The following is a 23,611-nucleotide window of genomic DNA, read 5'->3' on the forward strand; positions in this document are numbered from 1 at the left end:
TTCATTTCCAACGTCATCTCCAAGGAGTCTGTACGTCCTCCCCATAGAATGTGTGGGTTTCTCCGGGTGCTCTGGTTTCCTCCCACAGTCCAAAGATGCACTGCTTGGTAGGTTAACTGGTCATTGTAAATTGTCCTGTGGTTAGACTAATGGTAAATCAGGGGTTGCTGGCCAATGCAGCTCGAAGGGTTGGATTGGCCTATTCCACACTGTAACACGAGATTAGACAGACAGATAGATGGATGGATAATCGCCTCTAGATCAAAAATGTAATATTAGTAGAGCTCAGCCATTGGAATGTACTGATGGAGCAGAGAGGTCTGCCTCTGGCCATCTGTTGCATTGCTGATCCTGTCTTCCCACAGGTCTAGGAAGTGATTCCCTTTAAGGGGCTAGACACTGGTGGTTCATGGCAAGCAAACAGATTGGCATCTATCGTTAGTGTAGTATCAGATCAGCCTCATTCTACACCCAAACATACGTCAAATCAAATCAGTGAGGACTGTGATGAGTCAGCATTGCCATACTTGCAGCACCAGCAGAGCATACCTACAACTTACTAACCCGAGCCATATGAACGTGGGAGGAGAGCAGAGCGCCCGGAGGAGTGTCATGCGATCATGGGAGAATGTACAGGCAGACAGACGCTAGGAAGTAAAGCATTGCGCTAACCACTACACTACCGTCCCGCCTCACGGTAGCTCCTCATTTATACTGGACCAATCCACTAAAGCACCCGGACCGAAATACTCCGAACACGCTCCAACCTCCCCTCTACTGTGCTCAATTTCCAAGGAATTCCAACCATCGTTTCAGTTCACATTCACGATTTCCCTGATTCATCACTGTCGTACTTCAAGGTGTCTGTTTGTGTGCATTTTCAGAATTTGTATGGACGTCCTTTTTCTCAAGCACCAGATGTGCATGCTAAACTGAGTCCCTTACCTTCCGTGTCATGTTCTGACCAACAGCCAACTTCACACATTTATAAACAATCTGCGGTACTGTAGGCCTGTGTTCTAATAGAAATATTTATAATTCACTGATTGTTTCTCTTATAGTGAAACAGGATAATTTAGCACTTCTGTTCACTGAGTAGATCTTTAACAATTTAAGAAATATTGCTAGTTATTGCAACTATAGAGACTCAGAGAGATGGTTTTCAGAGGGGCCAGAGAAGAGGAAGGGGTTCAGAGAACAGCAGAGATGTATGTAACAGGCACTGTTCCCTACAAGCTGCACGGGTATGCGGTCACACAGTAACTAAGATGCCCCCTCACCACATAATCTTTGTTATCACGCAGCTGGAATTTTCGTTATATAAATTTAAAATTTAGCTAATATAACTTTGAAATACTGTAATTAAATATGTATGAATGAATATAATCAATAAATTTTCTAAATAATAAACATACCACAACCTTTACTTTGAAACGTTTTTGAGTTTCAATGTATTTACATTGTCAGTATGTTGCAAGTTGTAACAATAAACACAGAATGGAGCTCATTGTTAATAAATCATTGGCTTGAATGTTAATGGTGTCAAAGGTTATGGGGACACGGCAGGAAAAGAGGGTTGACAGGGGAAGTAAATCGGCTGTGATGGAGTAGTAAAAGTAGACTCAATGAGGCAAATGTTGTAATGCTGCTCTTCTGTGTTGTGGTCCTATGGCCTGAAATACAAGAGAAGGCTGGGAAAGCCCAGCAGGTGGTACAGACACTGTGGAGAAAATAGAAGCAAAATCTGAGTTATCATGAGAAGTTGTTGATCTTATGCAACGTACAATATTTAATTCTATTTGCTTCTAATTCTAAAGCACATGCTTGCATGAAATTTTCTGGCAAGTAACAATACTGTCACTGTAAACACAAAAGATTCTGCAGATGCTAAAAACATGAGCAACATACAGTGGAGGAACTCAGCAGGTCAGGCAGCATCTCTGGAGGGAATTAAACAGTCGATGCTTTGGGCCGAGAACCCTACATCAGGACTGCAATAATGCCACTGCAGAGCCAAGCAACGATCAGGCCAAATAAAAGGGAATCTGGCCCTTAACACTGATGTTCAATGGTAATACCATTTCTGATTCTACCACCAACAATATCCTAACATCACCACCAGAGACTTGGTTGACTCAGCCACAAAAAATTATGAAGCTTAATAACCCTGAGGCTAGGTCTCTCAAAGTACTACTCACTTTCTGACGCTCCCAAAACCTTTCCACGTGTCAGGGGTATCTCTGACTTGCCCACGAGTGCAACTCCAACAGTATTCAAGAAAGCCGAGAGTAAAGACAATGAAGCGAGTGTCTATGGAATCGCAGCCACCACTACGAACCCATCCACCATCACACCTTTGCTCACCACCACAATGACCATTACCTCCCAGGCTGTTCCAACTGCACCTCCAGCTCCACAACCTCTATCACCAAGGAGACTGAGACAGTAGCGCATAGAAGTACCACCATCTTTAGGTTCCCTTCAAAGACAATCTGAAGAGTCTTGGCCCAAAACGTCAACTCTCTATACTTCTCCATTGCCTGACACTTTGTATGTTTTGCTCTCAATTTCCAGCATCTATGGAATGACTTGCATTGAAACTATTTATCACAATCCTTTTATGGTTGCTGTGATCCAGATCCCGGAACTACTGAAGCAGTGTCACTGTGAGAGCACTTTCGCCAAAGGGAATGCACTAGCCCACAAAAAGCAGCGCACTATGGCAAGGAAATTAAACAATAAATTCGGGAATTCTCATGCTGGCCGTCAGTTAATAATTACAAATTGAAAATTAGAAACTGACTTGGAATCAACTGAAATTTGCTGAGAGATATCCAAATTTATCCATCCAAGGTTGGGGGTGTTGTGGATAGTGTGGAGGGCTGTCAGAGGTTACAGTGGGACATCGATAGGATGCAAAACTGGGCTGAGAAGTGGCAGATGGAGTTCAACCCAGACAAGTGTGAGGTGGTACATTTTGTTAGGTCAAATATGATGACAGAATATAGTATTAGTGGTAAGACTCTTGACAGTGTGGAGGATCAGAGGGATCTTGGGGTCCGAGTCCATAGGACGCTCAAAGCAACTACCCAGGTTGACTCTGTGGTTAAAGAAGGCATACAATGCATTGGCCTTCATCAATCATGGGATTGAGTTCAAGAGCCGAGAGGTAATGTTGCAGCTATATAGGACCCTGGTCAGACCCCTCTTGGAGTACTGTGTTCAGTTCTGGTCACCTCACTACAGGAAGGATGTGGAAACTATAGAAAGGGTGCAGAAGAGATTTACAAGGGTGTTGCCTGGATTGGGGAGCATGTCTTATGAGTGAACTTGGCCTTTTGTCCTTGGAGCGATGGAGGATGAGAGGTGACCTGATAGAGGTGTATAAAATGATGAGAGGCATTGATCGTGTGGATAGTCAGAGGCCTTTTCCCAGGACTGAAATGGCTAACGTGAGAGGGCACTGTTTTAAGGTGCTTCGAATTAAGTACAGAGGAGATGTCAGGTTTTTTTTAAAAATGCAAAGAGTGGTGAGTGTGTGGAATGGGCTGCCAGCCACTGTGGTGGAGGCGGATACGATAGGGTCTTTTAAGAAACTCCTTGAAAAATAGAGGGCTATAGATAACCTTGGGTAATTTCTAAAGTAAATACACATTCAGCACAGCATTGTGGGCCCAAGGGCCTGCATTGTGCTGTAGGCTTTCTATGTTTCTTTGCAGATAGTAATGTTAGCTAATTTCATTCCTGAAAGGCCTGATTCTAATCTTTTTGAATCCCAAACAAAAGAAAATCTGCTGATGCTGGAAATCCAAGCAACGCACACAAAATGCTGGAGGAACTCAGCAGGCCAGGCAACATCAATGGAAAAGAGTAAACAGTCAACGTTTCGGGCAGAGACCCTTCAGCAGGCAGCTTTCATCCTTGGGCCCCCAACAACAGGAAATAGCTTTGCTACACCCACCTTCGTCGTGCTTTAATATGTACTTTGCTGAAGCATCCCTTCTCTGCCTTTTACATTCAGGAATCACAACTTTACTTTGCATAATTCCCCACTGATATCTAACCCGTGCAGTCCTGGGAAGTCCCTTTTAGATTCTTCCTGAACGGGCTACCCTTTCACTGACGCAATCAGGGCAAACAAAATCTAATTGTTAAAATATTTCTTGAAACTCATCCCTGCCTCAACAAAATTATTAGCTGGATGAAAAAAGTGTCAGTATACAAAACAGCTCCAAGCAACAAAGTGTAAATGTAAATCTAAAATTCAAACTCTAGAAACAACTCTATCAAAAGGAATTTTACATTATCTTTTTGAGTCATAGACAAGTTATGGGTTATTAAAAAGAAAAAAAAGCAGACCGTCTTGTTAATTTCTGCTATCAGCACATGAGAATGATCCTAGAAATGAAAGAGTTAACATATGAGAAGCGTTTGATGGCTCTGAGCCTGTACTCACTGGAGTTTAGAAGAATGAGGGGGGATTTCATTGAAACCTATTGAATATTGAAAGGCCTAGATAGAGTGGATGTTTCTCATAGTGTGGGAGTCTGCGACCAGAGAGCACAGCCTCAGAATAGAAGGATGTACTTTGAGAACAGAGATGAGGAGGAAATTTTTAGCCAGAGAGTGGTGAATCTGTGGAATTTGTTGCCACAGATGGCTGTGGAGGTTAAGTCGTTGGGTATATTTAAAACAGAGGTTGATAGATTCTTGAATAGTAATGGTATCAAGGGTTATGGGGAGAAGACAGAAGGATGGGGTTAAGAGGCACAATAAATCAACCGTGATGGAAACTGCATAGCAGGCTTGATGGGCTGAATGGCCTTATTCATATGTCATATGATCCTATGTAGTGGTAGAAAGTAGCTGGCTGAAACTTGTGACACAGCACTAGGAAATTAACAGATAAATTGCCCAAGAACAATGTAGATATTACACAGAAAAATACTGCAAAACTGCACGCTGCTGTCATCTCCATAACATTGATAAACAAAAAAATCAAAATTTATTGGTAAAGGGGGTAGACAGAGGAATGCACAAAAACATACAATTTTAAAAACAAGTGTTAAAAGTCAAGGTATCTATGTTTCAACTGAGAACATAAAATATAATGAAAAGCATACATTTGGAATTATTTCATGGTCAGCTCAACAACAAAGCTTAAGTACATGAGTGGTAAACGTCACCTCAGGTCTCAGTTTTCAAAATTTGATTTTGGTTGAAGTGCATTGCCTTCCTCAAGTTTTTTAGTCCTGAGGAGGAAGGGAAGTTCAATCAGAGATGAGTATCTGTGATAATGACCTACACTTTGGTAGACCCCACGTGCAAGTACATTTAGATTCACAAAATTGAAAATAACCAGGGACTGTTCAGTTTTGTACAGTAGAATGGTCATGCTTTCCACTGAGTTTCTGATCTCAGCCAGCTTCTGAGAGAAGACCAGGTAGAAGCAGGCTGCCTGGTCAACACGCTGCGCGGAAGAGAGAACAAAGCAGATGTTCCCTGATGTTCTCATTAACCTGCTGGGGTGCAGCCAGAAAGCGGAAAAGCAAGAAGCCGAAGAAATAATATCCATTTCCAATAGTCAGCTACACAATGTGAATAAGACTAAAACAAACAAGATGGCCGAATAAAAAGGCATTGGGTTCTGGACATACTGGAACCCAAGGGCTGAAGGGGATAATGACACAATTTTTCGGAGGGAGGGCACTGCATAAAAAGGAAAAGACAAGAAAAGCTACGATAGAGAAAGGAGAGACAGAGCAGAACAGAGAGAGACAAACAGAGGTTCCCAACTAAAGCATTTTTAAAATTATATTTTGTTGAACACAGATCAAGTAAAAACCATGCTGTTTTTACAGAAATGTGATCCAAAGAGTAGGAATTATAGAGAAATTGGCACTGATGCAAGCAGAAAGGATTTATTAATAGACTTAGTAATCCCTTAGATTTAAAGAATAAAAAACATTTCCAGTGAGAACAAACTAAAGGAAAACATTTCTTCTTTATGCTAAAAATTCTGTTTTCTGCAGATCATTGAATTTTCCCCAATGAATATTTTGTAACTTGGCCAAAGAGGAAGATATGTTAACCCTTCAGTGTAAGTCACGTTACATAGCATTTAATGTGTGGCAATAGAACTGTATCTCCAAAGTTCAAAAAAAAATCTATTATCAGAGTGCATACATGTCACCACAAGATTCTTTGTATTGCATGTCCTGCAGTCAATTTATATTGTGCAAACATCAGCTGTCTTCAAATAAGACAGATCTTTTAAAAATAACATGTAAACAATTTTAACCGCTTCATATCACTTAGCATTGCAAAAAAAAATCAAATATCCTTGTCCCAGTTTTTATATTTACCTCAAATAAACAATAATTTAATTTTCTATGTCATTTCAGATAAATCCAGGATAGAATGCTTTTTGTACATCTCAATCATAGCCTGCTTTTTAGTAAGTTAAATCTCATATTAAGAGGAACAGCAGATTAAGGGCTACAGTAGAAAAGCTATTAGTATCTGCACTTGCAAATGCTATCAGGTGCTTAAGTAAAATCTTCACAGTTTACCTTTATTTTCCAAAGGTTGGTATACCCATTATGTCCACGACAACTGTCAGTTTGAAATTACGTGGAGTTTAATTTCATTTAAAGCACATTTCCAGATTCTGTGTTGATGAAAGGTTTCTGCTGAAACATCAACTGTTTATTCCTCTTCAACAGATGCTGCCTGACCTGTTGCATTCCTCCAACATTTTGTATGTGCTGTTCTAGATTTCCAGCATCTGCAGAACCTCTTGTATTTCCAGATTCAAAGTGAGCACATCATATCCATGTAGTATTCAAACATAGAGTTCATGATGTCTTTCAGCAGTATGGAACTTTATTCATAAGAACTAATCAACCAGTGATTTCTTTCTCCAATTTTTATTTCACCCTTCTCTTGTATTATTGCCTAAAGGGCATTGTACACAAGTCATTGGAAGCAAGGGTCTCATCACTTGAAATTTGGTTAATCTTTGTAATAAAAATGTGAATTCAGTAGCTCATGGAATATATTTGCTGTGCTATTTGTGCAAAACCGTTAGACCAAAGAAAATTCTTCATCGCCTGCCAGATACTTGGGCTGACACTATTTGTGAGTCTTTTGAGATAATTAAGGACATTCACTGCTTTAAACAAAGCATGCAATATATGAACTAGAAGCAGAAAAATGCTCAAAAGGAATACTAAATATTTGCAGTCTGGTACAATGCAATCATACTACAGTGTAGAGTTTCTATACACAAACACAGGAACTAAACAAAATTAAGATTTGATTATTTTTCCAGAAATTATTTTCTTAAACAAATGCCGAGACCAGAATCATGTTCAAGCGGGTTTCAATGTGATAATAATCTGTCCAAGATAGTTATGGAAACGGATACAAATTCCCAGTTAATCTTCCTGTTACAAAATAGCGATAAGAGAAATGGATGGAGATAGGGAAGGGAATTTGTATGCAGAATAGAAAAAGGTATGGTCTTTTGCCTGCACCACTTTTAACTGGGGAAAATTTTGCTCGTGCTTTTATTACATTTTTGTTTGACTATTCTGATACATTCCAGCTTCACTTATTCTACTCTTTGCAAATCTAAAGTTATTCAAAATTCTACTATCATATTTTGTATGTTCTCCCCTTCATTCATCACACCTTTGGTAATCAACACTGGATCGCAGTCAAGCCATACTCTAATCTTACATTTCACGTCTGCTTCCAGGCTCCTGGGCTCAAAATATCTGTCATCTCCCCCAGCTGTTCTACACTCCAAGTGATCCATCATCCTTTAATTCTGGCTGCTAGCTCATCCCAGCAATCACTCAACCACCGGCAGCCGCATCTTCACCCGGCAAAGTCCGGAATTTTAACATTCCCTTCTTGGCTAAACCTGTAGTTTCATATTTCTTGTAAGACATGTAACTTGTAAGTCTCACCTTGCATTTCTTTATGTAATACCATTAAAATCAGTATTCAATGGGACATATTCAGCATTCACAGAAAATTTATTATCAAAGTATGTATACATCACCATAGCCTACCCTGAGACTCATTTTCCTGCAGGCATTCACGGTAGAACAAAGAAATACAATAGAATCAATGAAAGACTACACACAGAGTGACTGACAACAAATATGCAAAAGACAAACTGTGCAAAATACAAAAACAAAGAAATAAATAAAACTGAAAACATCAGTGTGGGGTCCTTGAAAGTGAATCCACAGGTTGTGGAATCAGTTCAGTGTTGAAGTTATCCACGCTGGCTCAGGAGCCTGACGATTGCAGGCCAATAGCTTCCTGAACCTGGGAGTGTGGGACCTCCTTCCCAAGGCAGTACTGAGAGTGTGATCTGTTCTGGCCATTTTTAATCAACTACTGGGCATCAGATAATGGGGGTGGAGAAAGATGAAAATAGTAAAGCTCCAGAGGTGAAAACCGTTGCAAGTGATTCTTTAGCTTCGGCTAGACAAAATTCAATGGAACCCGCCAAACCTAGTCTTACTCGCTGCGTAGTGGAGGAGAGTGAGTTTCAATGTTCAACACCAACAACTCACACAAAATGAGGAAGGACAATAACATGATTTCAGTGCTGAATATCAAAGGTTTGAGCATCTGCCTCCGAATACAAAACAGTAATTGAGAAAGATGCAGCAACCAAAGGTCAAATCCTATGATTATCTATCTTTATCATAGTTACAAAGATAAGATGCAGTTTGGGGTGCGGAGTTTAAGTTAGCCTAACAGGCTTCAAAGCTGCAACTTTCCTTCGGCACTTATATATAATGGTAGAGGTATACAGACTAGGAAAAAATGCATTCGTCTGCTTGTTAAACTAACTTTAGTTCCAGCATTCCGTACTTCTCTGCGCCGCTACAGGAGTTCCCTCCGGGTTACTCTCGCCTGTCAAATTCATGTACTTTCTGAGCTGGGCGAGTTAATCAGGCTGAAGATGTCCCAGCAGTTACGCAATGGCGACCATTGTTTCTCATGGGGGTCCATTCACACAACAGTGTAACCAACTAGCAAATGGCTCTGTGTAGAGGCAGAACTAGAATGCCACCGATCCAAACATGCCCCCCCTTCTATCTCGTTTTAAGATTCAAGCTCAAAGAGAATAACCTCGAAATTACGGAAGTTTGAGACGTTCTCGCCAATCTCGCAGGATAGCAGGACACATATTTTAAAATGCGGATCCATTCAGATCCTGGTACAAAATCTTAACGTCTTTCAACAAACAAATATAATCAATTCCCAAGCCCGAAACCCGATTAAAACCCAATAAACATTTGGATTGTACTCACGTTCCCAGGACTTCCTTGAATTCGTACGCCACTTTAATTTCCTCCTTCTTTTTCCATGTTTTGTCCATCTCTCCTAGAGGCATCCTATGTGCTGCTCTCCCCACTGAAAAAGAGAGGAGAGGTTTTACTTGCAGTGCATACAGTCAGCAAGGAGACTCAGCCTCCAGCTTAAGACTCCAAAGGCTGTTCCACGATCGCTACCGAAGCAAAGAAATAAACACGATCCGTTCAGACTCACTTTAAGAAATGCACCCAAATATCAATTCAGCAATAGTTCTCTTTCAAGGAACGTCCACGATCGCTCGCTGCAACAAAAAAACAATACAGATCCAAGAGGTGCAATGCTTACCTGCGTTTATTTGTATCAGATGCAGAGAGTGACAGCCCTGTGTGTGCTGGAGGAGGGAGTCTCTCACTCTACCCTATTACACCTCTCGCTCCATCTAGTGACTACCCCGGGCTGCTGCCGCAATGACGTCATGGACCCTTGCCCCGCCCGCCGGGCGGAGAAGTGGGCGGGGCGTTTCGCTTGGCTCCTTACCAATCAGAGACAAAGATCCCTCCGTCCTATCGTAGGTGGAGAGGGGCGGGATCGCGAGGTAACGCTGACCAATTGGGAACAAGCGAGGGAGCCGGTTCGCCCGCGCACCGTGCTGAAGCTGCTCATCATTGGACGGAAGGGAATCAATGAACCGGTCTTCAGAAAAGAGAGAACGTTTTTCATGATAATACCTGTAGATTTTATTTATCTGAGAAGTTGTTAAACTTGTTTGTGTTTATTTTGTCTTGTAAATTATGTATAATTTTAGATTCAGATGTACTTATTTCATTAAATCGAAACATGCAGTTAAACAAGAGGAAATCTGCAGATGCTGGAAATTCAAGCAACACACACAAAATGCTGGTGGAACACAGCAGGCCAGGCAGCTTCTATAGGGAGAAGCAGTGTCGACGTTTCGGGTCGAGAGACGAAGGGTCTCGGTCCGAAACGTCGACTGTACTTCCTTTCTTTTTCCAACATTTTTATTGAATTTCATATACGCAAATACAGAATTCATAAGGATACTTATCATAAATCAAAATAAGATAGCACAAAATGCACTATATATATATATAAATCACACTGATACAATCACGGTATCCCATATTGATGATCGATCAAATAAAATAAATTGAATGATGAAATACAATAGTATGGTTAATTATATTATTTTTAAAAATCTACATCCCTACCAAGACAAAGCTGGTTGGTAAAAAAAAACAAGAAAAAAGGTACCATATAGTGTTTTATAATAATAGCCCAGATCTATATTTTAATAACAATTCAAAGATCTTTTAAATAGTTCAGAAAGGGTCCCCATAACGTTTGAAAATCTTGGTTTGAATCAGAAATCGAACAACGAATATTCTCTAGATTTAAATATGATGTAACATCACATAACCATTGAGCATGTGTGTGGGCAGGAGATCACTCTCCTAGCCATAAAAGAAATAAAAGCCAATACCCGCGAATGAGAAGGCTCCAAAATTATAACTCTTTCCTCAACAATACCAAATAAGGCAGCCAAAGGATTGGGCTTAAAACTAACTTTAAAAAGTACAGAAAAAGTTTGGAAGACATCTTTCCAATATTTTTCAAGACTCGAACATGACCAAAACATATGAATTAAAGAAGCCTCTCCATTATTACATCTGTCACAATAAGGAGATATATCTGCAATATAGCGAGAGAGCTTGTCTTTAGACATATGAGCCCTATATTCTACTTTAAATTGTAGGAGGGAATGGCAAGCACATAATGATGAAGAATTAACCATTTTGAAAATAACCTCCAGGTCTCATCAGATAATGAAGTCTGTAAATCCTTTTCCCAATCTTTTTTAATTTTATCTAAAGGAGCCATTCTCAATCCCAACAACAGACCATAAATATAAAATATTGAGCCATTTTCAAAAGGTTTCAAATTAAAATTACATCTATTATGTTCTTAGCTGGGCTAGTAGGAAATATATGTAGCTTAGATATTAAAAAATCTCTAATCTGTAGATATCGAAAAAGTGGGTATTTGATAGGTTATATTTCACTGAAAGCTGCTCAAAAGAAGAAAGATGCACTCCAACAAACAGATCCTGAAATTGTTTAATGACTAATCGATCCCATTCTCTAAAAAAATAGATCGGTCATAGATGGTTGAAAAAAAAATTAGAAAAAAAAAGGACTGGAAAGAGAAACCCTTAATAAACCAAAATGTTTTCTAAATTGTAGCCAGATCTTCAAAGTGTGTTTAACCACTGAACTGTCAGTTAATTTATTTAAAGATAAAGGAAGAGAGGATCCAAGAAGAGGAATAATAGAAAATTTTGTAACAGAGTTGGCTTCCAAAACAACCCATATTGGACAATCCTCATGATTATTATAATATAACCAAGAACATAAGATTTCGTATGTTAATTGCCCAATAATATAACCTAAAATTGGGTAGAGCAAGGCCACCATTCTTATTGCTTTTTTGAAGGTGGGCTTTATTTAATCAGTGTTTTCTGTTCTTCCATATATAGGAAGAAAGAATCGAATCTAGAGAATCGAAAAATGACTTGGGATTATAAACAGGTACGGTTTGAAAAAGGTATATAAATTTAGGTAAAATATTCATTTTAATAGAATTAATTTGACCAATCAATGATAAAGAGAGGTGTACTTCTTCCTATAGATGCTGCCTGGCCTACTGTGTTCCACCAACATTTTGTGTGTGTTACATGCAGTTTAATGCTTTGCTTGCATTAACACCCGACACACGGAAGGATGTTTGAGTAATATACGGTACTGCTGCGGCAAAAGCACATTCTCAAGGTATTCCCATGACAATAAATTTGAACTTAAGACTATGATAATAAATGTAGACACAATTACTGTAAATAGACTTATCTAAATATCTCAGTAGAATGTGCTTAAGATGGATTGGGAAAATAGATTAAAGGGTAGAGCGATACTTGATCAGTGGTGTATATTTAAGGAGTTATTTTACAATTATCAAGAAAAATATATTCCACTGAAGAAAAAAGGGTGTAAAAGAAAAAAATAGTTATCCGTGGCTAAGTAAAGAAATAAAGCAAAGTATACGACTAAAAAGAAAGTTATATAAGGTAGCTAAATCTAGTGGGAAGATTGAAGATCGAGAGCTTTTAAAGATCAGCAGCAAATAACAAAAAGATTGATTAAGAAGAGGAAGATAGATTATGAAAGTAAATTGGCAAAAAACATAAAAGCAGATAGTAAGCGTTTTTATAGTTACATAAAAAGAATAAGGGCGGCTAGAGTAAATGTTGATCCCCTAGAAGATGAGACCGGGAAATTAATGGTAGGGGACATGGAGATGGCGGAAACGCTGAACAAATATTTTGTATAAGTTTTTACAGTAGAGGACACTCAAAATATCCCAACACTGGATAAACAGGGGGCTCTAGGGGGAGAAAAGCTAACTACGATTCAAATCACCAAGGAAATGGTACTTGATAAATTAATGGGACTGAAGGTGGATAAATCCCCTGGACCGGATGGCTTGCATCCTTGGGTCTTAAGGGAAGTGGCGGTCAGGATTGTGGATGCATTAGTGATAATTTTTCAAAACTCGCTGGACTCGGCAATGGTCCCGGCAGATTGGAAAAACACTAATGTAACTCCTTTATTTAAAAAGGGCAATAGACAGAAGGCTGGGAATTATAGGCCAGTTAGCCTAACATCTGTGGTTGGCAAAATGTTGGAATCGATAATTAAGGAAACAGTAACAGGGCATTTGGATAAACATAACTTAATAGGACAAAGTCAGCATGGCTTTACAAAAGGGAAGTCATGTTTGACAAATTTGTTGGAGTTCTTTGAGGACATAACATATAGGGTAGATAAAGGGGAACCAGTGGATGTGGTGTATTTAGACTTCCAAAAGGAATTTGACAAGGTGCCACACCAAAGATTATTACTTAAAGTAAAAAATTATGGGATTGGGGTAATATTCTGGCACAGGTGGAGGATTGGCTTTCTAACAGAAAACAGAGAGTTGGGATAAATGGGTTATTCTCCGACTGGCAGTTGGTGACTAGTGGTGTTCCGCAGGGGTCGGTGTTGGGACCCCAACTCTTTACAATCTATATTAATGATTTGGAGAAAGGGACTAAGTGCAACGTATCGAAGTTTGCTGATGACACAAAGATGGGAGGGAGTGTAATGAGTGCGGAGGACATTGAAACCCTGCAGGGGGACATAGATAGGCTGAGTGGTTGGGCAGACATTTGGCAGATGAAATATAATACTGACAAGTGTGAGGTCTTGCACTTTGGCAGGAAAAATAATAGAGCAAGTTATTATCTAAATGGGGAGAAACTGGAAAGTGCTTCTGTGCAAAGAGATCTGGGGGTCCTGGTGCAGGAAACACAAAAAGTTAGTATGCAAGTACAGCAGGTGGTCAAGAAGGCCAATGGAATGCTGGTTTTTATTGCTAGGGGGATGGAGTGTAAGAACAGGGAGGTCTTACTACAGTTGTACCGGGTATTCGTGAGACCACACCTGGAGTACTGCGTGCAGTTCTGGTGTCCATATTTAAGAAAGGACATACTGGCTCTCGAGGCAGTGCAGAGGTTCACTAGGTTAATTCCGGGGATGGGTGGGTTGATGTATGATGACAGGTTGAGTAGATTGGGACTCTACTCATTGGAGTTCCGAAGAATGAGAGGCAATCTTATTGAAACATATAAGATTGTGAAGGGGCTTGATCGGGTGGATGCGGGGAGAATGTTCCCAATGATGGGTGAAACTAGGACTAGGGGGCATAATCTTAAAATAAGGGGATGCCGTTCCAGCACTGAGATGAGGAGAAATTTCTTCACTCAGAGGGTAGTGGGGCTGTGGAATTTACTGCCCCAGAGAGCTGTGGAAGCTACTACACTCAATAAATTCAAAACGGAGATAGACATTTTCCTGGATAAAAATGGCATTAGGGGATACGGTGTGCGAGCAGGTAAGTGGACACGAGGCTAGGTTTAGATCAGCCATGTGATCTCCTGGGCCAGTTTTCGATAGCCTGGATGGGTCAGAGAGGAATTTTCCAGATTTTTTCTCCTCAATTGGCAAATCGTTTTTTTTTTCCCCGGGTGATCACATGGGTTTGGGCAGGATGAATAATAAAATAAAATGGGTGGCATGGTGCCCTGCTGGTTGGCACTGTTGCCTTGTGGGATTCAGTGAAAACTAGAGTTAAGATTGGATCAGCCATGATCTTATTGAATGGCGGAGCAGGCTTGAGGGGCCGATTGGCCTACTCCTGCTCCTATCTCTTATGTTCTTATGTTCTTATCAAACAAGTTTTAAAAGAAAAGGCAATATTGAGTTTAATGTCATGGACAAGTGTGCTGAAAAACATTTGCAGCAACATCCCAGGCATATAGTAACATATAAGCAGTATTCACAAGAAAAAAAAGCATGAATGAATCGCAAAACAGTATTTACAAGAAAACACAATGATTGTGAAATGAAACATTTAGGGAAAGACTACACAAAGGAATTCAAAAGGTGCAAAATGCACCTTTTGTAGAAAATACAAAAGGAGCATTGGTTTCTTAATTCCCTCATGAAATAGAAGGAGGCTGTTCAGCTGATTGATTTTTGCTGCCTCACACAGCAATATCACTCTCTAATTTTACCTGTAACCTACTGGGATTCAGCTATGCCCATGAGAATGTAACTTACTTTGAACTATTATGGAAGCTTCATTAGTCAAGCAGGTGGGGAAAAATTATATCTTATGTCTAGTATTACTAACTCTTACAACAAGAGCAGTAACTATGTTGTAAAAGACAGCAGAAATAAAGTATGATGGTCAGATTGGTACACGATGCAAAGAAATAAAGGAACAATTGACGAAGCCTGAATAGGTGGTTCCAAATATCATCCCAAGTGTTAGTGAGGCAAAGCTGTTGGCGATTATCTTAACACCAAAAATGACAGAGTAGAGAGAGACTGGAATGTCAGTATCAGAACAAACTGAAGCTTTGGATAGATAAAGAATTATTTAGAATTAATATACATGATAAAAAGAACATGGATAAGGAGAGAAGTCTGTGTCTCATGATTGAGACATCGAAGGAGATACCTGAAGAATTCACAAAAGGACTACCAAAGTTTGATCTTTAATAAGTAACACTGCCCACCTCTGAGCAGAGTGTGTGCAGCATAGAAGAACTGAACAGAATATCCTGTATAAACAGAGGTCTCAAACCTTGGAGCAACACACAAGATCCTGAATCTGGAATGCAGTAGAACAACCTCAGAAGGTGATGCTAGTGGCAGATAAAACTAAAACAGGCTGTAAGTGCTCCTCTGTGTCCTGTACATTAAGAATTACTTTCAGCATCTTTGATCAACACATAGTAGCCAATTTATCAGACACCACCTGCAAACTGTCACTGAGTGAATGTTCGTGGTCTTCTGCTGCTGTAGCCCATCCACTTCAAGGTTCAACATGTTGTGTGTTCAGATATATGCTTTGGGATGTCTTGTAACTCCAAAACATAAAACTAATTAAAAGAAAAACATGGGAGTCGTAATGTTTGTACTTTAATTTCATTTTTACTTTTAGTGAACCACCTATGTGGTGACATAATGACATATGCCATCCATGTACATTTACATATAACCCAAAATGAATTATGTAAACTAAGAATGCTTAATCAAATAAATTTACAATACTACAGAAATATTAAATATACAACATGCCTCCCTGCTTAGCTATAAGCTCCAATTCAATATAGAATGCATCTCAACTATATACACATTCAGTATATATAAAAAGTGTGCTGAAAATCTATTCCGCCTCCAACCCTTCGTTCGTAAATAAATAAGTATTACAACCAAGGATTTTGATCAATTTAACTGTGAATTTTAATTTGTGAATCCCATCCACTACTACCCCTGTACCTATAAAGACCAGGGTAACATGTCTGGATGACTGGCATCCTGTCGCACTCAAATCAATAATAAGCAAATGCTTTGGAGGCTGGTCAAGGACTACATCTGCAGCATGATACCACCCACAATGGACCCCCTACAAATCGCCTACCAACACAACCGATCAACAGATGATGCAATAGCCACTGCTCTACATACCATCCTTACACATCTGGAGAAGAGGGATGCTTATGTGAGAATGCTGTTCTTGGACACCATAGTTCCCTCCAGGCTCGACAAGAAACTCAGAGACCTCAGCCTTCACCCTGCCTTGTGTAGCTGGATCCTGGACTTCCTGTCAGATCACTGGCAGGTGATAAGAGTGGGCTCCCTCACCTCTGACCCTCTGACCCTCAACACAGCTGCCCCTTAGGGCTGTGTCCTAAGCCCCCTTCATTACTCACTGAATTCCCATGACTGTGTCACCACCCACAGCTCCAATCCTTTAATCAGATTTGCTGACAACACCACATTGATTGACCTAATCTCAAATAAAAATGAGGCAGCCTACAGAAAAGAAGTCATCACCCTGACACAGTGGTGTCACGAAAACAACATCTCCATCAATGTTGTAAAAACAAAGTTGCTGGTTGTGGATTACAGGAGAAATGGAGACAAGCTAACCCCCATTGACATCAATGGATCTGGGGTTGAGAGGGTGAACAGCTTTAAGTTCCTCAGCATCCACATCACTGAGGACCTCACGTGGTCTGTACACACTGGCATCTCTTTCACCTCAGATGGTTGAAGAGTTTGAAAATCCTAAAGACTTTCTACAGGGGCACAATTGAGAGCATCCTGACTGGCTGCATCACTGCCTGGTATGGGAACTGTACTTCTTTCAAACACAGGACACTGCTGAAAGTGGTATGGACAGCCCAGCGCATCTGTAGATGTCAACTTCCCACTATTCAAGACATTTACAGAGACAGGTGTGTAAAAAGGGTCCAAAGGATCATTGGGGTCTTGAGTCACCCCCAACCACAAACTGTTCCAGCTGCTACCATCTGGGAAACGGTACCGCAGCATAAAAGCCAGGACCAGAAGTCTCCGGGATGGCTTCTTCCACCAGGCCATCAGACTGATTAATTCACACTGATTTGAGAGTATTTCTATGTTATATTGACTGTTCTGTTATACATACTATTTATTACAAATGACCATAAATTGCACTTTGCACATTTAGACGGAGACGTTATGTAAAGATTTTTACTCTTCACGTATGTGAAGAATGTAAGAAATAAAGTCAATTCAATTTAATTCAATTCCTTTTCCACAGTACAGCCCAAAAAATCAGAACATGTAAAGCATGAAAGATGAAAATTCCAAATGAAAATGTCAGCTGTTCAAAAGTATTCATCCCCCTTTTGCTCAGTACTTAGACGAACCAGCTCTGACAGCTATTATAGCCAGGAGTCTTTTTGGATAAGTCTCTGTTAGCATTGCACAACTTGAGGGAGGAAGATTTGCTCATTCCTCCAATGCAAAATTGCTCAAGCTGTGCCAAGTTAGTTAGGGAGTGGCAGTGGACAGTAATCTCGATGGCCTGTAAGAAATGTTCAAGTGGGTTAAGGTCAGGTCTCTGACCAGGCCTCTCAAGGTCATCAACTTTCTTCATTGGAACCCACTCCTTGGTTGGTCTGTCACTGTGGTTTGGGTCATTGTCCTGCTGAAAGACAAACTTCCTCCCCAGCTCAAGATTTCTGCAGAGGCTAGCAGGTTTTTTCCAAAGCAACATACACAAAGTGTCGGAGCAACTCAGCAGACTTCCGCCAAGTTCTTCAGAATTTTGTGTGTGTTCCAGCATCTGCAGATTTTCTTGTGTTTGATGTATTTATCCAAGATCTCCCTGCATTTAGCAGCATTCACTTTTCCATCAATCCTAACCAGGTTTCCAGTCTCTGCTGCTGAAAAGCATCCCCACAGTATGACGTTACCACCAACATACCGTACTTTGGTGTTACCTGGCTGACACCACATGTACTGCTTAGTGTTAAGGCCAAGAAGTTCCACTTTAGTCTCATCCAATCTCAAGACCTTCTTCCACATCTTTACAACATAATTTAAATGACGCTTTACAAACTCTTTACAACAATATGCTTTTGTTTTAGCAGTATGAATGGCAAAAATCTAATCAGCCAGGTAACACCATCCCCACTATAAAGTAAAGTACGGTGGAGGTAGCTTCATGCTGTGGGGATACTTTTCAGCAGCAGGGAATGGAAATTGTGCCAGGATTGATGGGAAGATGAATGCTGCTAAGTACAGAGAGAACCTGGATAAAAACCTGCTAGCCTCTGCCAGGAAGCTTAAACTGGGGAGGAAATTCATCTTTCAGCAGAACAATGACCCAAAGCACACTGCCAGAGTAATCAGGCTTCAGATGAAGCATTCAGGCCTGAACATTTAATTGCTATGGAGCATTTCTGAGTCTTGTAGGATAATGTCTTCCTCGACCAGCAGGGTTGAGGGCAAGGGGCAGGGTGGGGGAATAATCTGATTGGCAGGTGAGACTTGTGGCTGTAGTTCTGGGGCCTGATCCATGATGGTTGTAGGAGTTGACTCTGGGACTACAAGAAGTGGTTCTGACAGCTCTGAACACCTTTCTTCTGAACACGTTGGCACCCTAGAGTGAATGCCAAGCTTCACTAGACAATGTAGATGATAACATGTGAGCTTGGTGTCTGACATCACCATTTCATTACCTTTTTTGAAAGCCACCTCACACTGCCTTGTCCATTGCCATTTCTCCTGATTTATAGTCAGGGTTTCAAGGGGTGAAGCACAGCAGCCAGGTTTGGCAGGAACCCGTTATGGTAATTGGCAAACTCTAAATTGGACTACAATTGTGACACTACTACTTGAACTTTTGCAGTGCATTTGTGTAATTCTTGTTTGTCAGTAGTATGATCACAGTACGTGATGCCTGGTTTAAAGAATCCACACTTGTTGCATCGTGCCCTGAATTCATAATCTTCTAATCTTTTTAACACTGTCTTGAGGTTTTGGAGATGTTCCTTATCATCCTCACCAGTAACAATGATGTCAGCCAGGTAACACTGCGTGCCTGGGCAGCTGGTCCAAAGCTTTCAGCATGTGCACATGCTGCCCCAAAAATAAGCCTACTATAGTGATAAAGCCCTTTGTGAATGTTTATGGTGAGAAACACTTTGGACTCTTCTTCCATCTCCATCTATAGGTAGGCCTCAGCTATCTGCTTTGCTGAAGTTTTTCCCTCCAGAGAGGTTTGCAAAGATACCCTCTATCTGAGGCAGAGGGTATTGACCTACTTCTGGTACTGGGAAGCACCACAGATTGTGATAGACCTGTCCTTCTTGACTACTGGGACACACGGGATCTACTCAAACATAAGAAAGAGTTCCTTCTTGTCCATGCAATCTAGCTCACTGGCTACTTTGACATGGATGGTATAAGGAATTGGACTGGGTTTGTTAAACTTGAGTGTGGCATTTTCATTTAACACTATTTTACCTTTGATAAATTTCAGTTTTCCAATGCCATCCTTGAACTCTGCTGTGGCCTAATCCAGTACTCTACTTAATTCACTTCTGATTTACTGCATTGTAGGGTTTGTAGCATGCAAATGGTGGATGGATCACCAATCAAGTTGTAGTTGTCTCAGTCAGCTATAACCCTTAAGACCCCACAATGCTGGCCCTCCTGTTTTTACTACATAAGAGCCCCTTGTGGCTTATTGGTCACGATGAAGGGTCTCGGCCTGAAACAGAGACTGTTTACTCTTTTCCATAGATGCTGCCCGGCTTGCTGAGTTCCTCCAGCATTTTGTGTGGCTTGTTAGTTGTTGTATTTCACTGCTATGAAAGTCATTCCCACAGGAGTCATCTTTTCTCCAGTTTAAGTTCTTAGATGGACATCGGCAGGCTTCAGTTCCCCATCTTTGAAATATCATTGAAACGCACTTTGTGGAATGACTGAAACAGCCAAGCCAGTGTCCAATTCCATTTTAATTAATTTGCCGTTCACTTCTGGTGTTAGCCATATTGCTTGTCTGTTGTTAGTTTTCACAGTGTAAGTCTCAAGGCTATCCAGTCAAGCAATATAATCAGATTTTTCATAAACAGTATGCAGATTAGTTCTCTTTTTGAAGCTGCAACTTCACTTTCTATTTTTTCTTTTCCCTGTGAAGTTCACTTATTTTTGTCTGCCCAAAACACTCTGTGTATACGTCCTACTTTGTGGCATTGTCTGCAAGTTTCACCTTTAAATTTGCATTGGTCTGGTGTATGTGAGCCTCTGTCACAATGGTGACACAATTTGTTCAACCAGGCCTGTCTGTTTAGACACTGCAACTTTGTTCATGCACACTTTCACTCAGAATCAGGTTTCCCTGCAACTCGATTGTGTCTCTGTCTGTTGCCCCATTGACGCAGCGATTTCAACTGCTCTTTAAATGTAATTTGTGCTTCATTTATGAGCAATTTTTCAAGGTTCAAAGTACATTTATTATAAAAGTATTTATAAATGATACAGCCTTGAGATGCATCTGCTTATGAGCAGCTGAAAAGCCAGAAACCCAAAAGAACCCAATTTAAAAGAAAAGACCAACACCCAATGCACAGAGAAAAGAAACAGAAATCATACAAACAATAGACACAAGCAATCAAATTGCTTTCGAACCAAATTGAGTCCACAAGACCCATATCCTGGAGCAACCGGAGTAGGCCCAATGCCTTGGCGGGGCAAATCGTCTCAAAGTTCGCAGACACGAATCATGTAGCAGCCGGAGAAGTCTTATAGCCTCAGTGCCCTGGAGAGAGGAGTAAACATTGTGGGAAATCAAGCAAAGTCAGCCCAGCCCTCACCTCTGGTCCCAACATCCTGGCTTTTCAGTCTAGTCACACTAGGACCTGGGCCCTGTACAACTCTGGGCATAACACAAAGCCATTCTCAACCTTTCCACGTTGTTTTGGTGCTTAGCTTGATTCAACTTCACACCCAGTTTAGGTGAACGGTCATCAAAATTCCTCCCCTCAACTCCTCACCAAATTGCTCGACTCATCATTGTTTTCAGTGATAGTCTACCACAATTTACCTCAGAAAAGGTAAATCTTTTTTTTGTTCTATTTCTTGACTTTTGAACAATCAGTAAGCTGTTGCTCAACTTCAGTAGTGCCATCTTAAACCAGAAATTCTTTCTCATAAGATTCCACAAACCAAATGATCTCTTAGTGCATCATTAGGCCCATCGATAAACTAATAATGCTCAGTCAACTTCAATTCAGCCATGTACACTGAAACAAACTCCCCTTCCTTTTGGTTTCACTATGAAACCTAAAGCATTCTGCAATCAACAATGGTTTTGGTTCTAAATGTTCTTGCATTACTTTCATAATATCAGCAAAGCTCACTTTGGCTGGTTTGGTTGGAACAGTTAAACTTCTACCAAACTGTATGCCTTTAAATCCAATGCGCTCAGCAAAATTGGTACGCTTCTCATTGGTTATTTAATTTGCTTCAGATACTGCTCTATTTGCTCAAGTTCTCTTGAGCAATCGAACACGTCTTTCCGATATAGCCAGACATTTCAGCATTTTTCATTTATGATTATAATCACCCTGTACTTACTGCTTATGAACCAATGTATTTTTCCATTTCCTGCCTTTTTTTAAAACTCGAATGCCTCACTGCGCTTCAACACATCATCTCAGATTCATTTAAAACTTCGTCATCGCCACTGTAACTCCTAAACTTAAAACCAATTGAAAGAAAATGTCAGGAGTCTAAGGTAGGTGTATCACAAACACGAGAAAATCTTCAGATGCTGAAAATCCAAAGCAACGCTTACAAAATACTGCAGGAGCTCAGCAGGTCAGACAGCTTCTATGGAAAAGAGTAAACAGTTGATATTGCAGGCCAAGACACTTCACCAGGACTGAAAAGAAAGAGGAGGTCAGAAAAAGAAAATCCTTAAACAATGACTGTTTACTCTTTCCCATAGAAGCTGCCTGACCTGTTGGAATGGGTGTATGTTAGTTTGTCTTTTACTTTAAATGAGGTGCGTATGTATGACATGATGCTGGCCATTCACGTACTTTTACATAAAACCCACAAAGCATTATTTAAACACAAAAGAATGCTTAGTCAGCAATATATTTACTGTATTACTCAACTATTACTGAAATATTAAATACACAACACTCTTCTACACACACCACTATTTTAACATATGGTTATTCGATTACTGTTGTCTTCTTAGCAACTTGAACTAGTCTGGCCATTCTCCTTTGACTCTCTCATTAACAAGGTGTTTTTGCCTACAGTAATGCTGTTCACTGGATTTTTTTTGTTTTTTGCACCATTCTCTGTAAACTCTGGAGACTGTTGTGCATGAAGGTCCCCGGAGATCAGTTTCAAACAACAATATCTGGCACCAACAGTTATTCCATGATCAAAGTCTCTATTCCGATGTTTGATCTGAACAACAACTGAACCTCTTGACCATGTCTGTATGCTTTTATGTACTGAGTTGCTGCCACATGATTGGTTGATTAGATATTTTTATTAACGAGCAGTGTACCTGATAAAGTAACCCCTCAGTGTATTTTCCAATATCATTATTTAAGTACTGAGGTTTTGGTAGTAAGGTTAAACTGTAATAATTGAGAGAGAAGAACTGTACAGATATTATGAATGGATGATCTACAGCAGAACTGACTCATTCTCATACAAAGGAAAAGCAAATTTGTAGAACTTGTCTAGAAGACTGCAATATGCCCAGATGGACAATGAGGTTTTGTTCTTCAAGATTACTTTAGGAATTACTATGAAGTGGCAGGCAGATAAGTAAGAGTGGGAGTGAGATGGAGAATTCGGTAACAGACTGCAGATTTTATAGTCGTGCAGGAATAGAACTTGGGTGCTCTGTAAATCTCTTGCTCCATCTATGCTTGATTTCCCCAATGTAGAGGGGACTTCATCATGAAATCAAGAGCTGCGACATGGTTCGTACACCACTATTTTCTATAAGGTGAAACCTAACAGCATATTGGCAGTGTTTCTTCACTCGTGATGAGCACGTAGCATTTTCACGTTCAAGTTTCGTTGTCACCCAGCCATACATGAACACAGCCAAGCAAAACATTGTTCCTCCAGGGCCAAGGTGCAAAACACACTACCAACAGCACACTGCACGTTGTTCATAGCACCAATTGCCCATATGGTAACAATTTTATGCAAACATTGAGAATCACCACAGCATCCAGTGACCCTGCTCTTGGAGTCCAACGTCAGAA

General features: G+C 40.3%; 1 protein-coding gene across 2 annotated transcripts in view; it reads right to left on the minus strand.

Moving 5' to 3' along the window:
• The window catches only part of LOC132378048 (calcium/calmodulin-dependent protein kinase type 1-like), a 236,646-nt gene extending 226,822 nt beyond the window's left edge, over positions 1-9,824 (minus strand). Inside the window, exons 1-2 of one of the 2 annotated variants that reach the window (XM_059944697.1) lie at positions 9,691-9,824; positions 9,342-9,444 (exon numbers count right to left, since the gene is read on the minus strand). In XM_059944697.1, the coding sequence (XP_059800680.1) occupies positions 9,342-9,424 (83 nt within the window). In that variant the 5' untranslated portion in view covers positions 9,425-9,444; positions 9,691-9,824. Of the gene's footprint in view, positions 1-9,341; positions 9,445-9,579; positions 9,648-9,690 lie in introns of those variants that run through there. The other variant, XM_059944696.1, reaches the window with a different exon arrangement.
• Between the last annotated feature and the right edge of the window lie 13,787 nt (positions 9,825-23,611).

The sequence above is a fragment of the Hypanus sabinus genome, chromosome 19 (assembly GCF_030144855.1).
Source record: "Hypanus sabinus isolate sHypSab1 chromosome 19, sHypSab1.hap1, whole genome shotgun sequence".
In the NCBI taxonomy this organism is placed as follows: domain Eukaryota; kingdom Metazoa; phylum Chordata; class Chondrichthyes; order Myliobatiformes; family Dasyatidae; genus Hypanus; species Hypanus sabinus.